The sequence below is a fragment of the Hippopotamus amphibius genome, chromosome 7 (assembly GCF_030028045.1).
Source record: "Hippopotamus amphibius kiboko isolate mHipAmp2 chromosome 7, mHipAmp2.hap2, whole genome shotgun sequence".
In the NCBI taxonomy this organism is placed as follows: Eukaryota; Metazoa; Chordata; class Mammalia; order Artiodactyla; family Hippopotamidae; genus Hippopotamus; species Hippopotamus amphibius.
In genome coordinates this window covers 678,818-697,433 of record NC_080192.1, presented here as the reverse complement: position 1 = coordinate 697,433, position 18,616 = coordinate 678,818, and the positions used below count along the sequence as shown (strand labels likewise).

At 54.2% G+C, this 18,616-nt stretch overlaps 1 protein-coding gene across 1 annotated transcript in view; it reads right to left on the bottom strand.

Moving 5' to 3' along the window:
• Positions 1-6,082: 6,082 nt before the first annotated feature.
• The window catches only part of TTLL8 (tubulin tyrosine ligase like 8), a 40,101-nt gene continuing 27,567 nt past the window's right edge, over positions 6,083-18,616 (bottom strand). The window contains exons 10-13 of the mRNA XM_057741629.1: positions 11,642-11,790; positions 9,472-9,715; positions 7,112-7,547; positions 6,083-6,691 (exon numbers count right to left, since the gene is read on the bottom strand). Coding sequence (XP_057597612.1) covers positions 6,083-6,691; positions 7,112-7,547; positions 9,472-9,715; positions 11,642-11,790 — 1,438 coding nt within the window. The remainder of the gene's footprint in view (positions 6,692-7,111; positions 7,548-9,471; positions 9,716-11,641; positions 11,791-18,616) is intronic.

Here is an 18,616-nt window from a genome sequence, read left to right as displayed (position 1 = left end):
AGGGAGACCTGTCCACACTGTCTGCAAGCTGTGCCTTAAGAACCTCGTGTAGAAAGAGGTATTATTTTCTATGGCATTAAAAGCCATCAAATAGCCAGAAAAAAAACCTAATGAAAGATGTGCCAGACCTCTACCCTGAAAAACCACAAGCCATGATCCAGAGAAAATCAAAGACGTCCTAATTAAGTGGAGTGGATCGTGATTTTGACTTGAAAGACCATGTAAAATAGATGTCAGTTCTCCCCTCTGCAGGTTCAAGGTGACCCCTATCACAATCCCAGCAGTTTTTCTTCCCCTCCTTTCTCCCTCCCTTCCTTCCCTCCCTCCTTCCTTCCTCCCTCCCTCCCTCCCTCCCTCCTCTCTCTCTCTGTCTCTCTCTTTCTCTTTTTTCCTTTCTCTTGAAGTTAGCAGGCTGATCCTGACGTACATATGAAAATGCAAAGGCCAAGGACAGTCTCTAGGGCAGAGTGTATTCCCACATTGCTGGCCGGGCTGGGTCAGGTGGCCTGCAGTCACCCGTGGACAATGCAGTGCAGGCTGCGGGCACACAAGCACGGCTGCCTGGCTGTCAGGAGACAAACATGCCCCGGGCAGCTGCTGGCCGGACGACGAGGACCCTGTGGTTCTGGCCTGAGCCCGACTGATAGCCTGGAAGCAAGTGCAGCCAATCCCGCAGGACCCTCACTCCCTTAGCCGTGTGCCCGGGAGGTGCCGCTTCACTCTGAGCTGAGCGCCAGGCGCCGTCACCACAGCACAGACCCACTCAGACACACACGGGGGTCCCTGAAACTGAGAGAGACCCTAACAGGTGGTGTTGGCTTGGGGAGCAGGGTGAGGAGGGGCTGCAGGAGGTTGACGCTGTCGACCACACAGCACTGCACACGGCAGGGAGCCTCAGGGCCAGAGGGTCACGCGTGCCCGTGGGGTGCAGCCAGGAGCCTACCTGGAGGCACCCTCGAAGCTGGCGCGCCCTGAGTGGACCTGGATGTCGTCTGCAGCGGCTGCGGGAGAAACCTTGGCTCCTATGAGCAGGAGGTGCCAACTTGGACCTGCGTGGGCCCCGGGGGGGGGGCGATGGACCCGGGGGCAGCTGTGTTCCTGCCCCTCCTGTGGCCAGCCGAGCATGGGGACATTAAGGACCTGAGTGTGGGAAGGTGGCCCACCAGTAGGAGGTGGCAGAACCGAGGGGGCGGGGGAACACTGAGCCCGCAGAGCACTGACGGGAACCAGTTTCTCATCTCAACCCAGCGGCAGACAAAATCGAGATGCTTCCAGGTAGAACGGCCTCCGAGGGCTTGGCCTCCGACCAGGACACGGGCGGCTGCCTCACCCTCTGCCAGGGGCTCAGACGGGGCTGACGGGCGCCCTCGGCCAGACAGGAGGCTTCTGGGGAGGCCGTGGGTTTGGTCCCGGAGTCCCAGGGCTGGTGGAGAGAAGGACACGTCTTGAAACGAATGCGGGAGTGGATTCTGATGCACAGAGCTGGCGGGGTTGAAACCTGGGGGGAAAGCATTACAGTGGCGAAAGGCCAGCAGCCTGGACGGAGCAAGGAGGACCGAGAGCCCCGCTTCCTGAGGCCACAAGCAGCTGAGAAAGCGGCCAGCCTCCACAGGGAACGCGTCCCCACATCCTCCCTCATACACAGCTGAGGAGGGCGATGGGAAAAGGGCCTCTCGCAGCAGAGCCGAGAACCCTGGCACAGAGCTTCCCCCGGGAGGGGCACAGCGCTTGCCGGGGGCCAGGGTGCCGTGGACCAGCTGCCCCGTGCTGTGCCCGTGTGCTGTGCGGGCGTGTGTGCTCGTGAGCACGTGTGCACGCAGGTACCGCGTGTTGGGAGAGACGGTCCCTGGTCTCTTGTGTCCTCCTTCGCGTCCTTCGAGGTGTGCTCTGTCCGTGCAAGGCCCTGACCCTTTGCCTGGCCACGTCTCAGGGTGAGGTAACGTCTCCCTCCAGGACAAAGAGCTTCCTGAAAAAGCAGCGCGTGCCCCCGGCTCCCCGCTCCCCCGCCGTGACGTGGGCCCCCGTGCGTGCGTCATCCGTCCGGGCCACGGTGCAGCAGCCCGAGGACTGTCCCAGATCGGCTGGTGCTCCCCGTCACCACGAGTGCCAACGTCCTCCACCTCTGACCCAGGGGTCGCGCGTCTTCTGCCGCACCCACGCAATGGCCTCGGCGAAGCTCACAGCTCGTGAAAAGGGAAGCAGATCCCAGGCTGGGCAACGTGTCTTTCAGGCTCAGAGTCATCCAGGTGAAGAGGGAAGAGGCAGAATCATGCCATCCGGGACTGGGAGCCTGCTTCTATGTCTGGGAGACTTCTGGAGTTGGGGGCAGTGAGCATGTTTTGTTTGCGGAAGGGAGGTGAATCCTGGTGACCAGAAGATTGGCCTGCTGTGTGTTTGATTATCATTCAGAACATATTCACTGGGCTCCCCCCGCCCCCACCCCCCAGGAGTATCCTGCCTCACCCGCTGACGCGAGCTTGGACAGACGCGATCTGATGCCTGCACGGTTGGACTCGCCCGCTCATGCTGGCACCATCCGCCTCGTGAAGACGAGACCCTGGGGAGCCACCGGTCCCAGGAGGGGGAGACAGGTGGGGCAGATCAGCCTGGAGCCTGGCTCAGCCCTGCCTTTACCAAGAGAGTAAAAGGCAAATCACAGGCTGAGAGAAGGTGTCTTTAATATATATGCCCACCGAAGGACTTGTGTCCAGGATACATAAGGGACTTCTACAAGAGCATAGGAATAAGTAACAGAAAAATGTGGCCAAACACAGGAAAGGGGCTTTGCAGGACTATGTTGAAATGGGCTGTCAGTAAGAAGGGGGCTGAATTCCTCCAGTCTTCAGGCACATGCACGTCGAAGCTGCTGTGCGAACCTACTACACATCTACTAGAATGGCTAAAACGAAAGGACAGAGGATATCTAGTGCTGGCGAGAGTGGAGCAGCCGGAAGACACACACGCTGTGGTGGGATTTACGCTGGCCAACTCACTCTGGGAAGTTCCTTGGGGGTGTCTACCAAAGCTGAGTGCGTGGCCCAGCAATTCCATCCCTACAGAAAGATGTATACCTGTTCACCTAACTCAGGAGTGTTCACAACAGCACTATTTGTAACTGTCTGAACTGGAAACAATGCAAATGTCTACCCACAGCAGCCTGTAAATAAACTGTGGTTGAGAACCAATTATAACTCCATGCAACATTGACTAAAAGAAAAAGATTGATAACTTTAGCCACATTAAAATCCAAATTAAAACCTGTGTGCAAGTTCTAATTACACTACTAAAATGATCAAAATAAAAGTAGGCCATGAAAGAACAAACAATGAAACTATGTCACGAAACAAGAATTACGATTTATCAGAATGTGTGCACCTGAGACCCAATGGGATGAGAAAAATGAATGAAGGAACAAGGTTCTAGACAGTCAATAAAGAAAGAGAAGGATATGAAAGATATAATGATTGCAAGGAAAAGGAAAACAAATTAGTTGATATAATTGTGTATGTGAAAAAACTAAAAGAATCTTCAAATATAATAATGAATTGATAGAGATGATAACCAGATAGATGGATTTTTGTAAAAATCTATTCATAAAAATCAATTCCCTTTCTATCAACCAGCCACAATTTGTAGAAATTTTTTTTTAATTTCATACTATCTACAATATAATAAAAAAAATAAAATACAAATGTCTAAATCCAACAAAAACAGTGCACGACCATTATGAAGAAAATTCTAGGAGTTTACTGAAAGACATTAAAGGATTTATTTATGGAGAGATATACCATGTTCATAGATTCTAAGATTCAATAATGTAAAGAAGTCAGTTCTCCCCAAACTGGTGAATTTAATAGCAATAAAAAATTTTTTAAATTTTAATTAGGGAATTATGTTGGTGGATCTCAACAACCTAATTCTGTAACCCGTACGGAAGCACAGGGCCGTCAAGAACAGCGGAGTCATTTTCAAGGGAGAAAAACAAGATTGAAGGACTTGAGTGACTAGCGTAAAGGCACCCTACAAAGCCCTGGTAAGGAAGACCTTGTGGCATTGGCCCACGGCAGACAAACAGACCCGTGGTGCTGACCAGAAAGTCCGGAGGAGCCGACGCACAGCAGCGCTGGCCTGCGGGAGAGCAGGGGAGGGGCCGCTGGGCTCCCACGTCTCACACCACGTGCCAAGTCGGCTCCAGGGCATTCAAGACTGGAATGTATGAGCCACAGAAATGCTTCTAGAAGAAGAGGTCTTCACAACCTCAGCGTACGGACACAAGCCACAAAAATCACCAACTCTGGAGGAAAAGCCTGACCGATTGGAACTTATTAAAATTAACGTGGCTTTAGAACCAAAGACACCACACAGGAGTGAAAAGACAAGTCACAAAGCGGGAGACAGTCTCCCACACAGATCAACTGAAAAAGGAGAACCCAGAATAGAGGGTGTCACCCCCACAAATCAGCAAGAAAGACCTGCAGCTCTTAGGACATCAGACAAAAGATGTGCTTCTCTGGAGGGGAGGGGAGTGGAGGGGAGGGAAGAGGTAGGGGAGGGGAGGGGAGAGAGAGGAGGGAGAGGAGAGGAGAGGAGACCTAAAGGGCCAACCCATGTCTGAAAATAGGCCATTTTATTAGTAAATAGGAAAGTGCAAATGAGCGCCATCACTCCCTCCAGAGGCAAACAAGACCCCCCCCAACGCCAGGTACTGGCACCAATGAGAACAATGGCCACGGTGTGGCCGCCGTCGAGGCACAGTCCCTCTGGCCACAGTTGCAGCGCCCCGTGCCCCAGATTCAACACCCTCTCCCCCAAGTTCATGTCCATCTGGAATCTGTGAATGTGACCTCATCTGCAGATGTAATCAAGGTAAGATGAGGTCATACTCATTGGGGGAGGGTGGGACCCAATCCAACGACTCGTGTCCTTTAAAGAGGGGGATTTGGACACAGTGGCACACAGAGAGCACACCGTGGGAAGCGGGGCAGAGACTGGAGTGATGCGTCTTTAAGCCAAGGAACACCAGCGGCCGCCAGAAGCTGGAAGAGACAGGCAGTTCCTTCGCTACAGGCTCTGAGAGCGCGGCCCTGCCAACACCTTGGTTTTGGACTCCTGGCCTTCAGAAAAAAACGCCTGTGGTTTAAGCCGCCAAGATCGCGGTACTTTGTTACAGCAGCGGATGTTGACGCTCACTCCTAGGAAGATGCCAGGAGGAAGCTGCACAGTGTATTACGGAAAAAGCCTGGAAACTGACCCCGTGGAGAGCTGACAGGCCTTGGTGCCAGACGGGACATGGGGTGAGGACGGCAGGCGGGACTGGAGGTGGCCTCCGAGGGCCCTGCCAGCTCTGAAAGGACGTGCTCAGCGTGCCTGGGGCTGGCAGCTCTGGGGGACGGTCCACACACGTGCTGATGCAGCAAGCACATACTGAGCATCGCTGTGTGCCGCTGGGGAGGGGTGCGGCAAGAACCGAGCCCCGGAGAGCTCACCATCCACAGGGAGACAGACAGACAGACAGGCAAAGGGCCTGTCGGCGCCAGGGAGGGAGACAGGCAGGCAGACAGACACGCGGAGAACCCAGGCGGTGGAGGGAACAGAGGTGCAGGTGTTCAGATGAGGTCAGGGAGGCACGTGCCCCTGGGGCAGAGCGGGGGCCTGGCCCTGGCCGGTACCACTGTGTCGGCCGCTGCTGGGCGCCAGACCCCTGGAAGCAGCACTGGGGTGCGGACGTACTGGCCACCACTGGGGACTCCGGGCTGCCCCGCACCTGCCTACCTGTGCTTGGAGCCCACGCCCAGGCCAGGCTCCCGGGCCACGTGTGGTCCACCCCATCCGAAGCGTCAGGAAACAGCATGAGGGCCGGCCACCACCCTCTGTGGGACCTGGCGCTATTCAAATCTCAAACCCAACCCTCCACGGGCACCGCACCCCACAAGGGAGAGAAACAAAGGCCGTCGGCCACCCGGGCCTACGCAGGGGACCCGGGGCTCAGCAGGCCCGGCACCGCTGCTGCAGGACCCCCACTCTCCCGACAGCCCGGCCGGGCCCAGGATGGGGCCAGGGTGCCCCGGACCCCGCTCCCAGCTCAGGCCGGGCCCGCAGCCGAGGCCCCGCCCCGCCCCAGAGGCTGCAGAGCAGGCAGAGCAGGCAGCCCCGGCAGACCCGGGGCTTGGACGGGGGCGAGCCCCGCGCTGTTACCTGCTGGTCTGGGCGGCCGAGGCGGCGCTCCCGCCACCGTCTTCACGCCCGGGAGCACGGACGGCCGTGGGCGCGCCCTTAAGACACTTGGATCCGGGCGGCTGCGGGAATCGGCCTGGGCGAGAGCCGTGCTCGGGGCCTTGGCGTCTAGGGGCTGAAAGGTGCAGGTGGGGCGCTCCATCTTCCCGCCAGACTCCCTGCGGTCGCACTTTACGTTCGCTCTCGTCTCCACCAGCCTCTTTAAGGGCACAGCCAAGGTGCGAGGAAGTACCTTTGCGTCTTTCCGTCTCAAGTCTTGCTGGAGAGCCGCGCGTGGGGGTTCCAGAGCCAGGTCTGGCATGGCCGAGGGGCGCTTCTCTCTCAGTGGATGACTGCTCGAGAGCGGAGACGCAAAGTCAAAGCTGGAGATGGGCGGCATCTGCTTCTTGGCTTTCCTCATGCCCACGCCTTCCACAAAGAGGTCGGAGCCCTGGAAAGGGGGCAGCTCCACTGCAGGCTGGGGAGGCGAGGGCGAGGTTAGGGGCGCCGGCTGGCCTGCCGGTCAGGTGTGAGGCCACACCCCCCGAGGGCGGGGCTGCCCGCTGGGTCCCGCCCCCGGGGGGCAAGGTCGCAGGGTCTTGCTGCCTGGCCTACAGGAGGGCTCCCAGGGGAGCAGGCCCCTGGACAGACCCCAGAAGTAAGGTTGGATCTTCACCCCAGGACCGTGGGAAAAGGAACAGCCTAGAAGGGCCTGGAGGCCACGGACAGCCCACCAGCCCAGCCAGAGGGCCCCCTGACTGTTGGCCACAGAGCCGGGGATGGCTGGGGTAGACAGATTGGAAGTCTGGACGGCAAGGGCCAGCCGGGCCGGGTGAGACCCCGGGGCTGTGGGGAGAGGCCACCCCAGGTGGCCGGCGGGAGAGGGCCGCCCCCTCACCTGTCTCCAGAGCAGCTCGAAGTTGCCGACGGCACAGTTCTGGTCGACCCTGCGGTCCACCACCACCTTGATGGTGTCCTCCTGCACCTGCATGCAGAGCTGGGCCGTGACGGGCGTGGACGCGCGCATGGTGGGGCTGGAGTTGATCTCGATGAGCCAGGGCTTGAAGTCGTGCCCGAGGACGAAGTCTGCGCCGTACAGCTCGAAGCTGTTCTTGCGCGGCTCCACGCGGTCCTGGGCCACCTTCATGGTGTTGGTGATGGCCCTCTTCATGGACGGGTAGATGACGCTGCCCCACACGGCCCCGCGGCCCCTCTTCTGCAGGTACTCCTGGAACCGGGTGCTGGTCCACATGTTGTGACGTGGCAGCAGGGGGCTGCGGTCCTTGTCGTTCCTCAGGTGCTTCTGGATGGAGTTGTTGCACAGGTGGATGGCGCTGCGAGGCAAGGCTGCCGTCAGGGTCAGGTGCGCAGGCTTCCCGCCTCCCAGAGGGCGCGCGCCAGGGCCCCGCCCCAGGCCCCGCCCTGAGACCCTGCCTCCGAGTTCCCTCCCTATCCTGAGAGGCGAACTCTGGACAGCCCTCCCATCCTGCCTGGGGGGCACCATGCCGGGGACACGGGGGAGTCGGGGGGGCAGGCGGATGGGAGGGCAGGGCAGAAGCCAGCTAGCCAGGGGGCCCCCAACTAGGGGCCCCCAGCAAGTACCACCCTCCCATCCTGTTTCCCCACCTGCCCCTGGGGGAAAGCTGGAGCCCCCCAGGGAAAGATTCGCTAACTGCAATTTTCAATTAATTCATTTATACCCTGGCCCTCTTCTAAATAGGATTTGTATTGAATAGCATCTACTAGGAGACTATAAAACACATGGATCCCGTCAAAGTCATTTTCATTCACGCGTGTCCTTGGGCCTGCGGATTTGCCATCCGGTTCTGGGTGGTGAGACCACCCCTGTGACCCCGGGGGGAGCTGTACTCCCCTTAAGACAGATACAAGAAACAAGATACAGGCACACGGAAGAGTTTTGGATGCTGAAAACAGTGCTGCTAGGGGCTGACGCAGTTCAGAAACAATTTCAGAGCCTCTCCTGTCAGCGTGGGGTGATGGCTACGGTCCCAGATGGAGAAACGGCTCAGAGCGGGTAAGAGACCTTCCCGGCGCTCGGCTCACGGCTGGGCGGGGCCGGGCGGGCTGGAAAGGGCCCCGCTGGCTTTCCACTGCCCAGTCAGCCCAGGCCCCTCCTCCAGGCCCTCCTGGCCTGGTCGGGACAAACGTGCTCCTTGAGCTGCCGGCCGGGACCACTTGTCCCAGCTGCCTGCTCCTGCCAGGTGCGACTCCAGGTGTGGTCACAGCCCCCAGCTGGAGCACAGCGGACCCCTCAAGGTCTCTGTTAAGCAACTCTCAGCCCCTGTGCTTCTGACGGAGGCCCCTGTAGCCCCTGCCAAGACGTCCAGGCACGCTGAGCACCCCAGGTGTGGTCACAAAGCAGAGCCTTGGAAGCCCTGCACTTGGACAGAGAGGTGGCAGGAATTCTCTCAGGAGAATGGCGTGTTCCCGAGACCCCGCCGGTGGGCTCGCTCATCGCGACACACCCAGCCTGCCGCTCTGGGATGGTGGGGGTGGGGTCACCCACCCTGGGGCCACCACCCCTGCAGGTCTGAGCCCCTGCCCGGCACCCCTGCACCCAGTACTGGGTGCTGTCTGCACTGCCCGGGCCCCTCCCGGCTCAGGTGCCTTCTGCCCTCTCGTCCTGGCCAGCGTGTTTGGGCTCAGGCCACGCTCACGTCCCACAGGCTGCCTTGTCAGGCGGCTGCACCCCCAAATCCCCCCTCCCCCAACAGGATCCCCCACCCCAGGGCTTTGTGGGCTCGCAAAGTGAAGGCCCTGCAGGGGCTACTGTGGGATTTGAGGGGCTGGTCCCCGGGAGCTTCCCAAAGGAGCCCTACCTGTCCCCTCCTGCCACGTGCGGAGGGGACTGAGAGCGCGGGCAGCCCGGTGGGCAGAGCGGCACCCCGAGCCCGGCCCGCGTGCGTCAGCGGGTGAGCGCAGCAGGCCACGCGGCCCCCGCAGCAGAGGGGCAGTGGTGCCCACGGCAGAGGGTGGCTCTGGGCCGTGCCTGCTGCCCACAAGCACGGGGCAGACGGTACCTGCAGGATTCTCTGGAGAAGGTACACACCGTGTGGGGGTGTAAGACCCTGGCTTGGATGGGCAGGGGTTCTGGGCCCGCCCCTTGCGGATGGAGGTCGCGTCGCCTCCCCGGGCCCGACGACGACCTGGTGCCCCACCCGGCACACAAGACCTGCCTGGCGCTCCAGGTGCTGGTGGGAGCCCACCCTCGACGGCACCGAGTTGACCCTCACTGACCTGTCCAGCTTGTCCAGGGAGAAGCGCTGCGTTGAAAACCGCAGGTAGCTCTCCTTGTAGAACCAGATGGTCAGCGGGTTCCAGTCGGTGACCAGGAACCACTGCCGGATGTCGAACTTGGTCTCGTAGATGAGCAGCGGCGTCTCGATGTACTTCTGCACCACCCAGCTGCTGCCCTTGGCGGGGGGCGGGTCCACAGCCGCCAGCTCCAGGATGTCCTCCGCGTGCTCCATGCACACTATGTCTGCAAGAGGCCAGCGCTCAGCCCCCGGCCCCTACACAACGCCTGCAGCCCCGCGCCGGGGGCTGCGCAGAAGAGGCTCTGCACTCGGGGCCGAGGCTGCAGCCGGGGCGGCCCTCCAGGCTCGCCCACCGCGAGGCCAGCCCCGGGGCTTCAGAGAGGACGTGAGAATGGGGAGAGTCGGGGCGGGACGGAAGCCCCGGGAGGAGGCGGCCGGCGATCTGAGCACCGGCCTGGGTGTGGGGGGAGCAGGGCCGGCTCCGCGGCTCAGGAAGCCAGCAGGCGGGCGCTGGGCTGCTCCCGGGGCTCCGAGGGCCGGTGAGGTCTCCCACCCAGGACGCGTGGACACATGGGGGTGAGGAGGGTGGGGCTGGGGCGCACGACTTTCCCCCCACGTCCACACCCCTCCACCTTGCAGGAGGGTTTGCACCCCCCAAAGTGAGGCTGTGTGACCGGTGGTGACCCGTGACATCTGAGCTGACGTGGGGTGCACTTCCCTGGGCTGCAGCATTGGACGCCACCCCTCTTTCCCTGCCGTGACGGCACAAGGTGGGGGGGCTTTGGCGGCAGAGAGCCCGCCTCGCCGTCCTCCCTGCCGACCGGCAGTGGACAAGCGTGAGGCGAGGTGGGCTGGTCCTGGGGGCAGCGCGGGACACTGCAAGGCCGGGGCGGGGGCAACACAGGACACGAGGCAGCTTTCCTCACGCAACACTAGAGCCGGCTCTTCAGCTACAGCAGGCTGAGACGCTGCCATCCTGAAACCAGAGCCCCCAGGACGAAGCTGCAAACCCCTGGACCAAGAGCAGACGGGGCCCCGGGGTGGGGGGCGGGGGCGGGGGGGTGGGCGACAGGGACAGGGCACAGCCAGTGAGCAGGCACAGTGGGCGCATTCAGCTGTGAACAGCTGGGTTGGAGGCGTCTGAGCATCATCCCCGGGGACGCAGTGTCGGCAGCGGGAGGAAGGTCTGGACTCAGGACAGAGCCCGGGGAGGGGCCCCGGCCGATCCCAGCAGGGCGCACGCTGCAGTAGGCAGAAGCCCAGGAAAGGGAATGTTTCAGCACAGGAGATGTTCAGGACCAAATACAAGAATGTCACAAATGAGCAAAGATTTTTTAAAAATCACATAAAAAGTAACCACTTATGTATTTACAACAACGATAAAACTCCGCAAATAACTCAAGGGGCAAATAGAACATGCAAACAAAAGGTAAGGTCTACTTAAGTACTCAGGAAAAAGAGAACATCATATAACATAAACAAGAGGATGCAGGTAAGGCTGTGTTTGGAGGACATTTCCACAGCCCGAAAGCTTCTACTGTTGCACAAGGACGTTTGGGAACAAATAAACCTAGCATATAAGTCAGCACCCGGGGAACAGTCCCTCACAGGAAAACTGAAAAAATGCAACCAAAAGTTGGTTCTTTGGAAACGCTCATAAGATTAGCAAATCACCCTGAAATCCTGTTTTTAAACGAAGAACCCACAGTAGTCACCATCAGGAATAAAGACGAGGACACGGTCACAGCTGTGACGCAAGAAGTAGGAAACCTGAGCCAGGGGTCACCCAGGACAGAGCTCACAGGGCGCTCAGGATGTGCCTGCAAGAGGCCGGTGCCTCCAGGGGCTTTATAGCCACCTGAGGACCAGGCCCCACTGCTGCTGGACACGGAGTCCTCACTCCATTGCAGCAGCTGGCGTGTGAACAAATACAAAAAAGAAACCTGCAGACCCCAGTCTGAGGAATAGAGATGGAACTTCCTAGTTAACCCTGATTACTTAGCAAAGCTTGGAACATAAGCTGTGAAGGCTAGGGTCACAGACATGCCCACTCCCTGGGACCCGTGAGTCCTGGGCCCCCAGGGAGCTGGCGCCCGGGTCCCCTGCCCCGCGGCTGGCCGTCCCCGCAGGGCACCCAGCGGGGGACTCACCTCGGCCCCGGGACTTGGCCGCGGGTTTTACGATCCAGATGTTCCGAAGCCCGTCGATCTCCGTCTGTGGGTTCACAGAGGTGATTTTGCTCAGCAGAGCGTGGCACTGCGCATAGTAATTTCTCGAACTGGAGATGAACGCCTCGCCGCTACAAAGCAAGATCCGGAAAGCCCGTGAGATCCGAGGGCGACGTCCAGGGGCCAGCACGTGGCTGCCCCGAGGAAAGGGCGAGGGACGGGCTCAGAACATCCTCCCGCCCACCCGAGGGGCCCCCTGGAATGTGGCACGTGGGGACGTGGGGAGCCCCGATTTGAGAACACCCCCGGGCACTGCACCTCAGACCAGAAAAGCTGCCGGGAGACTAAGACGAGGGTCCTTGCGTGGAACCCACATCAGCGTGGCCCTTGCAGGCCCGTGTGGGAAAGCAGAGCTCCCCACGCTGGTGGCACCCAGGGCCCTGCAGCCGACCCGGGCTGGTTGTCAGCTTAGTGTCCTGTGAGCTTGACTGCCAATCAGACTGGCTGGTGGCCACATGGTCACGGCAGCCGTGGGGCTGGCCCAGGAAGCCACCATAACTTAGGGGAATAAGGCAGGGAGACGGCACAGCTGTCTGGGTGGGTTTAGAGCTCGGTCGCTGGTGCACCACTGAAGACGGGGACCGCATCGCTCCCCACGTGAGGGTGGCCTGCAGCGGAGGGCACTGTGCCGGGCTCAGAGCCTGCCTGCCACCGCCCGTGGCGGAAAGCTTTCTGGGACACGGACGTCTGCGCGCAATGTTGGACCCCTCCCCCTCGCTGTGTGTGGGGGGGGTTGGCAACAGGGAGGGAGAAGCGATGTGTGGGCGCACGAGAAAGCAGGGAACGCAGGTGACAGGGCAGACGGGGCCTCGATGCCCGGTTCTAACAGGACACACAGAAGGGGAGCCCCCGGCCCAGCTTGGTGGTACGCACACTCTACCTGAGCCCAGGGGGAAGGCAGGACCTGGTGGAAGCGGGTGTGAGTCCCGAGCTGTCCGTAACCCTCCCGTCCGGCAGCAGAGACCGGCCCGGATGCCCGAGGAATGCGGCAGCTGCCCCGAGCCCAGGCTGCTGGCCGGGGCAGAGCTCAGGGCACCGGCGCGCCGGCCCTGAGGTGGGGGCCTGGCCGAGCTCCCGGCCCCGGACACCGACACGACCGCCGGAGAGCGAGCGCGCTGCTGGTTCCTGCTGGGACTTCGGGCCGAGGGCACGGCCCCGCTGGCAGCGCCGACCGAGGCTCTTCTAGAAGGCCCGCTACACATCGCCAGCCCCCCTCGCCCCCCCGCAGCGCATTACGGTTCCAGCGGCTCCACGTCTCGGCCGAGCTTTCAGCCGCTCTGGTGAGCGTGCGGCGGCCCCCGTGGTTTTAATGCCCACCTGCATCACGCATTCAGCGGTGCCACGCGTCTCGCCACGTGCTCACTGCTCCCTGGCTGTCTTCGTCTGTGGCGGTTCCAGCGGGGCTGTTTCTGAGTTGTGGTGTCCTCTGTAGATCGTAGATCCGAGACCTCTGTCAGAGACACGTGTCGTAAACAGGTTCCTCCAGTCTGCACTGGTCCTTTCACTCTCTTTGTAGTGTTTTGTTTGTGTTGTTTAATATTTATCTATTTATGTATTTATTTAGCTGCACCTGGTCTTGGTCGCGGCATGCGGGAGGACATAGTTCTCTGGCCAGGGACTGAGCCCGGACCCCCTGCATTGGGAACTTGGAGTCTTACCCACTGGACCACCAGGGAAGTCCCTCTTGGTATTGTTTTTTGATTAAACAGAGTTCTTAATGTCAATAAAGTTCAAATTTATCAACTTTTAAACTATGATTAGTGGTTTTCGTGCACCACTGAAGACATCTTCACCTTCCTCGTAGTCACGAAGATACACTCCAACGTTTTATTATTTTTTAAACTTTCACCTATCACATGCCACATCTCACATTAACTTTTGTGTATTTGTGAGGCAGGATCCAGGGTACACTTTCTTTTCAGGAGGACGCTAACTGCTCAGGCGCCACTCAGCATGGGAGACGCGCCCCTCCCACTGGCGCGCCGCGGCGCCTTGGTCATCGGAGCTCTGACCTGTGAGGAGCTCCGTCGAGACTCTGCAGGTACACCGGCCTATTCACCTACCTTATCCCAACACCACGCTTCGTTACTGTAGACTTGCCGTTGTCCTAAATGCGGAGCATAAGGTCTTTAATTTTGTCTGTCGTGATCAAGGTTGTCTTGGTTTCTCGTAAATCATTTATGTTTCCAATAAATTTCAGAATCAGTTTTCAGCTCCTCCCATTCTCCCCCTACTCCCCACCCAAAAAAAATCCCTGCATGGATGTTGACACGATTACAATGAATCTATAGATTAGTTTGGGAAACACAAACATCTGTACCACCGAGTCTTCTCATTCATGAACGTGGTTTTATACACACACACACACACACACACACACACACACCACACATACTTATTAGGTCTTTAATTTCTCTGTTTAAGTTTATAATTTGCAGTTTAGGGTTTTCCTTGTATTTTTTTATATTTTTGCTGGATATTTGTAGGTGTTTTTTAAAATTTTATTTATTTATTTATTTATTGGCTGTGTTGGGTCTTTGTTGCTGCATGCAGGCTTTCTCTAGTTGCAGCGAGTGGGGGCTACTCTTTGTTGTGGTGCAAGGGCTTCTCTTGTTGCAGAGCATGGGCTCTAGGCGCACGGGCTTCAGTAGTTGCGGCATGTGGGCTCAATAGCTGTGGCGCACAGGCTTAGTTGCTCCGCGGCATGGGGGATCTTCCTAGGGCAGGGCTCGAACCCGTGTCCCCTGCATTGCCAGGCAGATTCTTAACCACTGCGCCACCTAGGAAGCCCTGTAGGTTTTTGATGTTATTGTAAACTGCATTTTTAAAATTTCATTTTATGATTGTCGTAGTACACAGAAATACAACGGACTTTTGTAGTTGACCTGGTACCTAGTGTCCCTGCTAATCTGACTTAACGATGACACTTTCTGTATGGTTTTTAAAATTTTCCGCCGCACAGTTAGCTCATCAGGAAATAGTTTTACGTCCTCCTTTCTAATCTTACGTCTTTTCTTTCTCTTCCTTGTACTATTAAGCTCAACAGATTGTTCAGTCAGTAAATAGAAGTCATGATGGTGCGCATTGCTCTCTCACTCTGATGTCAAGGGGACACTTTCAGTTCAGAACCGTTAAGAAACATATTAGCTTTAGGATTTTTGTAGATAAACTTTATCAAATTAAGGAGGTTTCTTTCTTTTCCTAGTTTACTAGAAACAACAACAATAACATTTAACATGGACACATTGAATTTCATCAATGTTTTATATCTATTGAGATGATCAGTTTTTCTTCTTTATTCTGTAAACGTGATGAAATTTACCAATTTATTTTTTTTACCAAAGTTTTTATTGTGGAAAAGTACACTTAACATTAACCTTACTATCTTAACTATTTTTAAGTGTACAGCTTAGTGGCATTAAGTACACTCTTGTTGTGCAAACATGAGCACTGTCGTCTTGTAAACTGAAGCTCTGCACCGGTTAAGCAGCAACTCGCCAGTCCCTGTGCTCCCCGGCCCCTGGCAACCACCATTCTATTCGCTGTCTCTGTGACTTTGACGACTCTAAGTACCTCATATAAGTGGAATCATACATTACTTGTCACTTTGTGTCTGGCTTATTTCACGTATTATAATGTTCTCAAGGTTCATCCGTGTTGTAGCCTGTGCAGAACGTCTTTCCTTTTTAAGGCTGAATAACATTCCACTGATCAACATTTGAATGTTAGACCAACCTTGAGTTCCTGCAACTCAAGACTGGAAATGAAGAAATAAAGTTGTTTTCTAGGATGACATATCCTGTACACAGAGAATCCTAAGGAACACACACACGCACACAGAAAACTATTAGAATAAATGAGTTCAGCAAAAGTCACAGTTACAAGATCAATACGCAAAAATCGACTGTATTTCTAGATGCTACCAACACAAATCCTAAAATTAAAATTAAGAAATTAATTCCATTCATAATAGTATTCAAAATAATAAAATATATATGAATACATTTAGCAAGAGAAGTATAAAATTTGAACTCTGAAAACTTTAAAACATTGTTGGTACACATTTTCAAAGTCCTAAACAAGTGGAGAAACATTCTATGTCTATGGATTGGAAGACTCAGTATTATTAAAAACCAGAAAACAAACCTGTAGAGACAGGAAAAGATCAGTGGCTGGATAGGACTGGGCCTATGAACAAAGAGTGACGGAAGATGGGACCAAGGGAATCTTACAGGGTGATGGAAATGCTCCAATACTGGACTGTGGTTTTATACAACTTTGTGAACTTACTAAAAATCATTGAACTGTACTTTTACAATTAATGAATTCTATGGCATTCAAATTATAATCAACAAATGTATTTTAAAAGCTGAACTGGAAGAAGTGGAAAAAATTGGATTCCTCCTGTGTGATTATAAAGGTTTATGGTGGCAAAAGCTGTCCTGCTGTGAAGAGAGCAGACTGTTTGCTGATCAAGAGGCCAGTAACATTTTACATTACATTGTGCAACTCTGATTTATTACAATGTCACAGAGTGGTGAAAAGAAGTACTTTTCAATAAATTATAAGTCATTTCCAAAATAATGAATATTTTAGAAGAAAACATAGGAGTATAAATTCATGACTTGGAAAAAAGCAAAGAGCTTTTCAATAGTATTATAAAACAGGGCAGTGAATCTAGAAGAACTCATATATGAGAATAAATGGAAATATTCTGGAAAAGGGAGTAAAGAGAATGGACTATTTCTGCTATTAATTAAATCACAAAAACACAGTCATTAAAACTGTACAGTACTATAACTAGGGTAAAAGGTAGCTAGGTCAGTGGAAAAGAATATATAGTTTAGAATTAGACTCAAGGGTATTAGAAAGACTGTCATGTTGATGAGAGACAAGACCAGAGTAAGAGACATGTGAGACATAGTCTAACATGCGTGTAATTGGAACCCCAGACAGAGGTTAGACAAAGAATGGGGCAGAGGCGATGTCAGAAGAAAGAACGGCCAAGACTTTTTCAAATTTGATGGGAAGCTCCAACTAACATATAAAATAAGCCCCACAAACACAAAGTGGGATAACTGCTCCTAAAAGTATTATAATAAAACTGCTGAAAACCAAAGATAAAGATAAAATCTGAACACACCCAGATGAAAAGATACTACCTTCAGAGAGCAAAAACAATACTACAGATGATTTTTAAACAAAAATTATGAAAACCAGATGATAGAATATCTTAAAATGCAAAAACAACAAAAACCTCTGCAAAGCTAGAATTTTATTCCAGTGAAAACATCTTTTAAAAATGAATGTAAATTTTTGACTTCTTCAGACACACACACAAAAAAATCAGAGAGCTCTCAACCAGAAGATCATCACTAGAAGAAATACTGAAAGATGTTTTTTAGGATGAAATAAAATAATAATGAAACTGCAGGAATGAATGAACCTTAAAAAGGTTAATATGTAGGAAAATATAAAATTGCTGACTATTTAAAGCAATAATAAATACCTCACATGTAGTTAAAACATATATAGAAGCGAGGATTCTGGGAAGATGGCAGAACAGGAAGCAGTGGGAATCTGTCTCCCTACCTAGACAACAATTGCACTGGCAGAATCTGATGCAACTATTTTGGAAATCTGGAGTCTACTGAAGGTGTGCCACCTCCAAGGGAAGCCTTAGACAGTAAATTGAAGTTAATTTTGGTCAGTCTGGGCTCTTAGCACAGTAGCAGTCCCCATCCCTGACCCTGGCCACCTGGCAGGCAGGTGTGCACGCGTGTCCTGGAGCAGCTTGTGCACAGCATGCAGGAGCCAGGGCAGGGAAGAAAGGACCCTGCCCTCCAGGTACTGGGCATCTGCGCTCTGATTGCTGGTTGTTCCTCCTGATGACAGAGGTGCAGACAAAGAGACAGGCAGCCATCACTGTTGGACATCCCCCACATGGTTATAAGCCCCACCCCCTCCAGCTGAAGTGCCTTCCAGGAGATTTAAAGAGCCAGCACCCTTCCCTCCCCTTCATTTTGTTCTTTTTCCCTTTTGGAGGGCCAGATATTAAAGACCAGGACATTTAAAAACAACTGCCTATAAAGGGAAAATTAGGAAGTGACTATGCATGCCCAGAGAAAGGCATAGAAAAGACCTAAGGAGACCTTAAATTTACACCTCAGGCACAGAAACAGACTACAGAAATAAAAAAAACCAAAAACAATAAACAGGAACAATAACATAAAACAGCAAACCCTGAAGAAAGAGGAGAATCTGATTTCCAGAGTTCCCACATTATTAGATTCAAAGGTCCAGTTTTCAACAAGAAATTAAAAGGCATACAAAGAAACAGGAAAATTTGGTCCATTCAAAGGAAAAATTAATCAATAGAATCTGTTCCTGAAAAAGACCTAATAGTAGATATATTGGACAAAGACTTTAAAACAACCATCTTGAAGATGCTCAAAGAACTAAAGGAAGATGTGGAGAAAGTGGAAAAAGTGATGTATGAACAAAATGGAAATATCAATAAAGACAGAGAAAACCTAAAAAGAAACCAAAAAAGAAATACTAGAGGTGAAAAGTACAAGTGAAATGCAAAATTCATCAGAGGGATTCAAAGGCAGAAGTAGGCAGAAGACAGAATCAGTGAACTTGGAGACAGAACCTTGGAAATTATTGAATCTGAGGAACAGAAAGAAAAAATACTGAAGAAAAGTGAATGGAGCCTAAGGGACCTACAGATACCACCAAGTGCACCAATATATGCATCACGGAGTCCCAGAAGGAGAACAGAGAAAGGGACAGAGAGAATGTCTGAAGAAATAATGGTTGAAAAATTCCAAAATTTGATGAAACACGTGGATATAAACATCCAAGAAGCCCAATGAACTCCAGTACGATGAACTC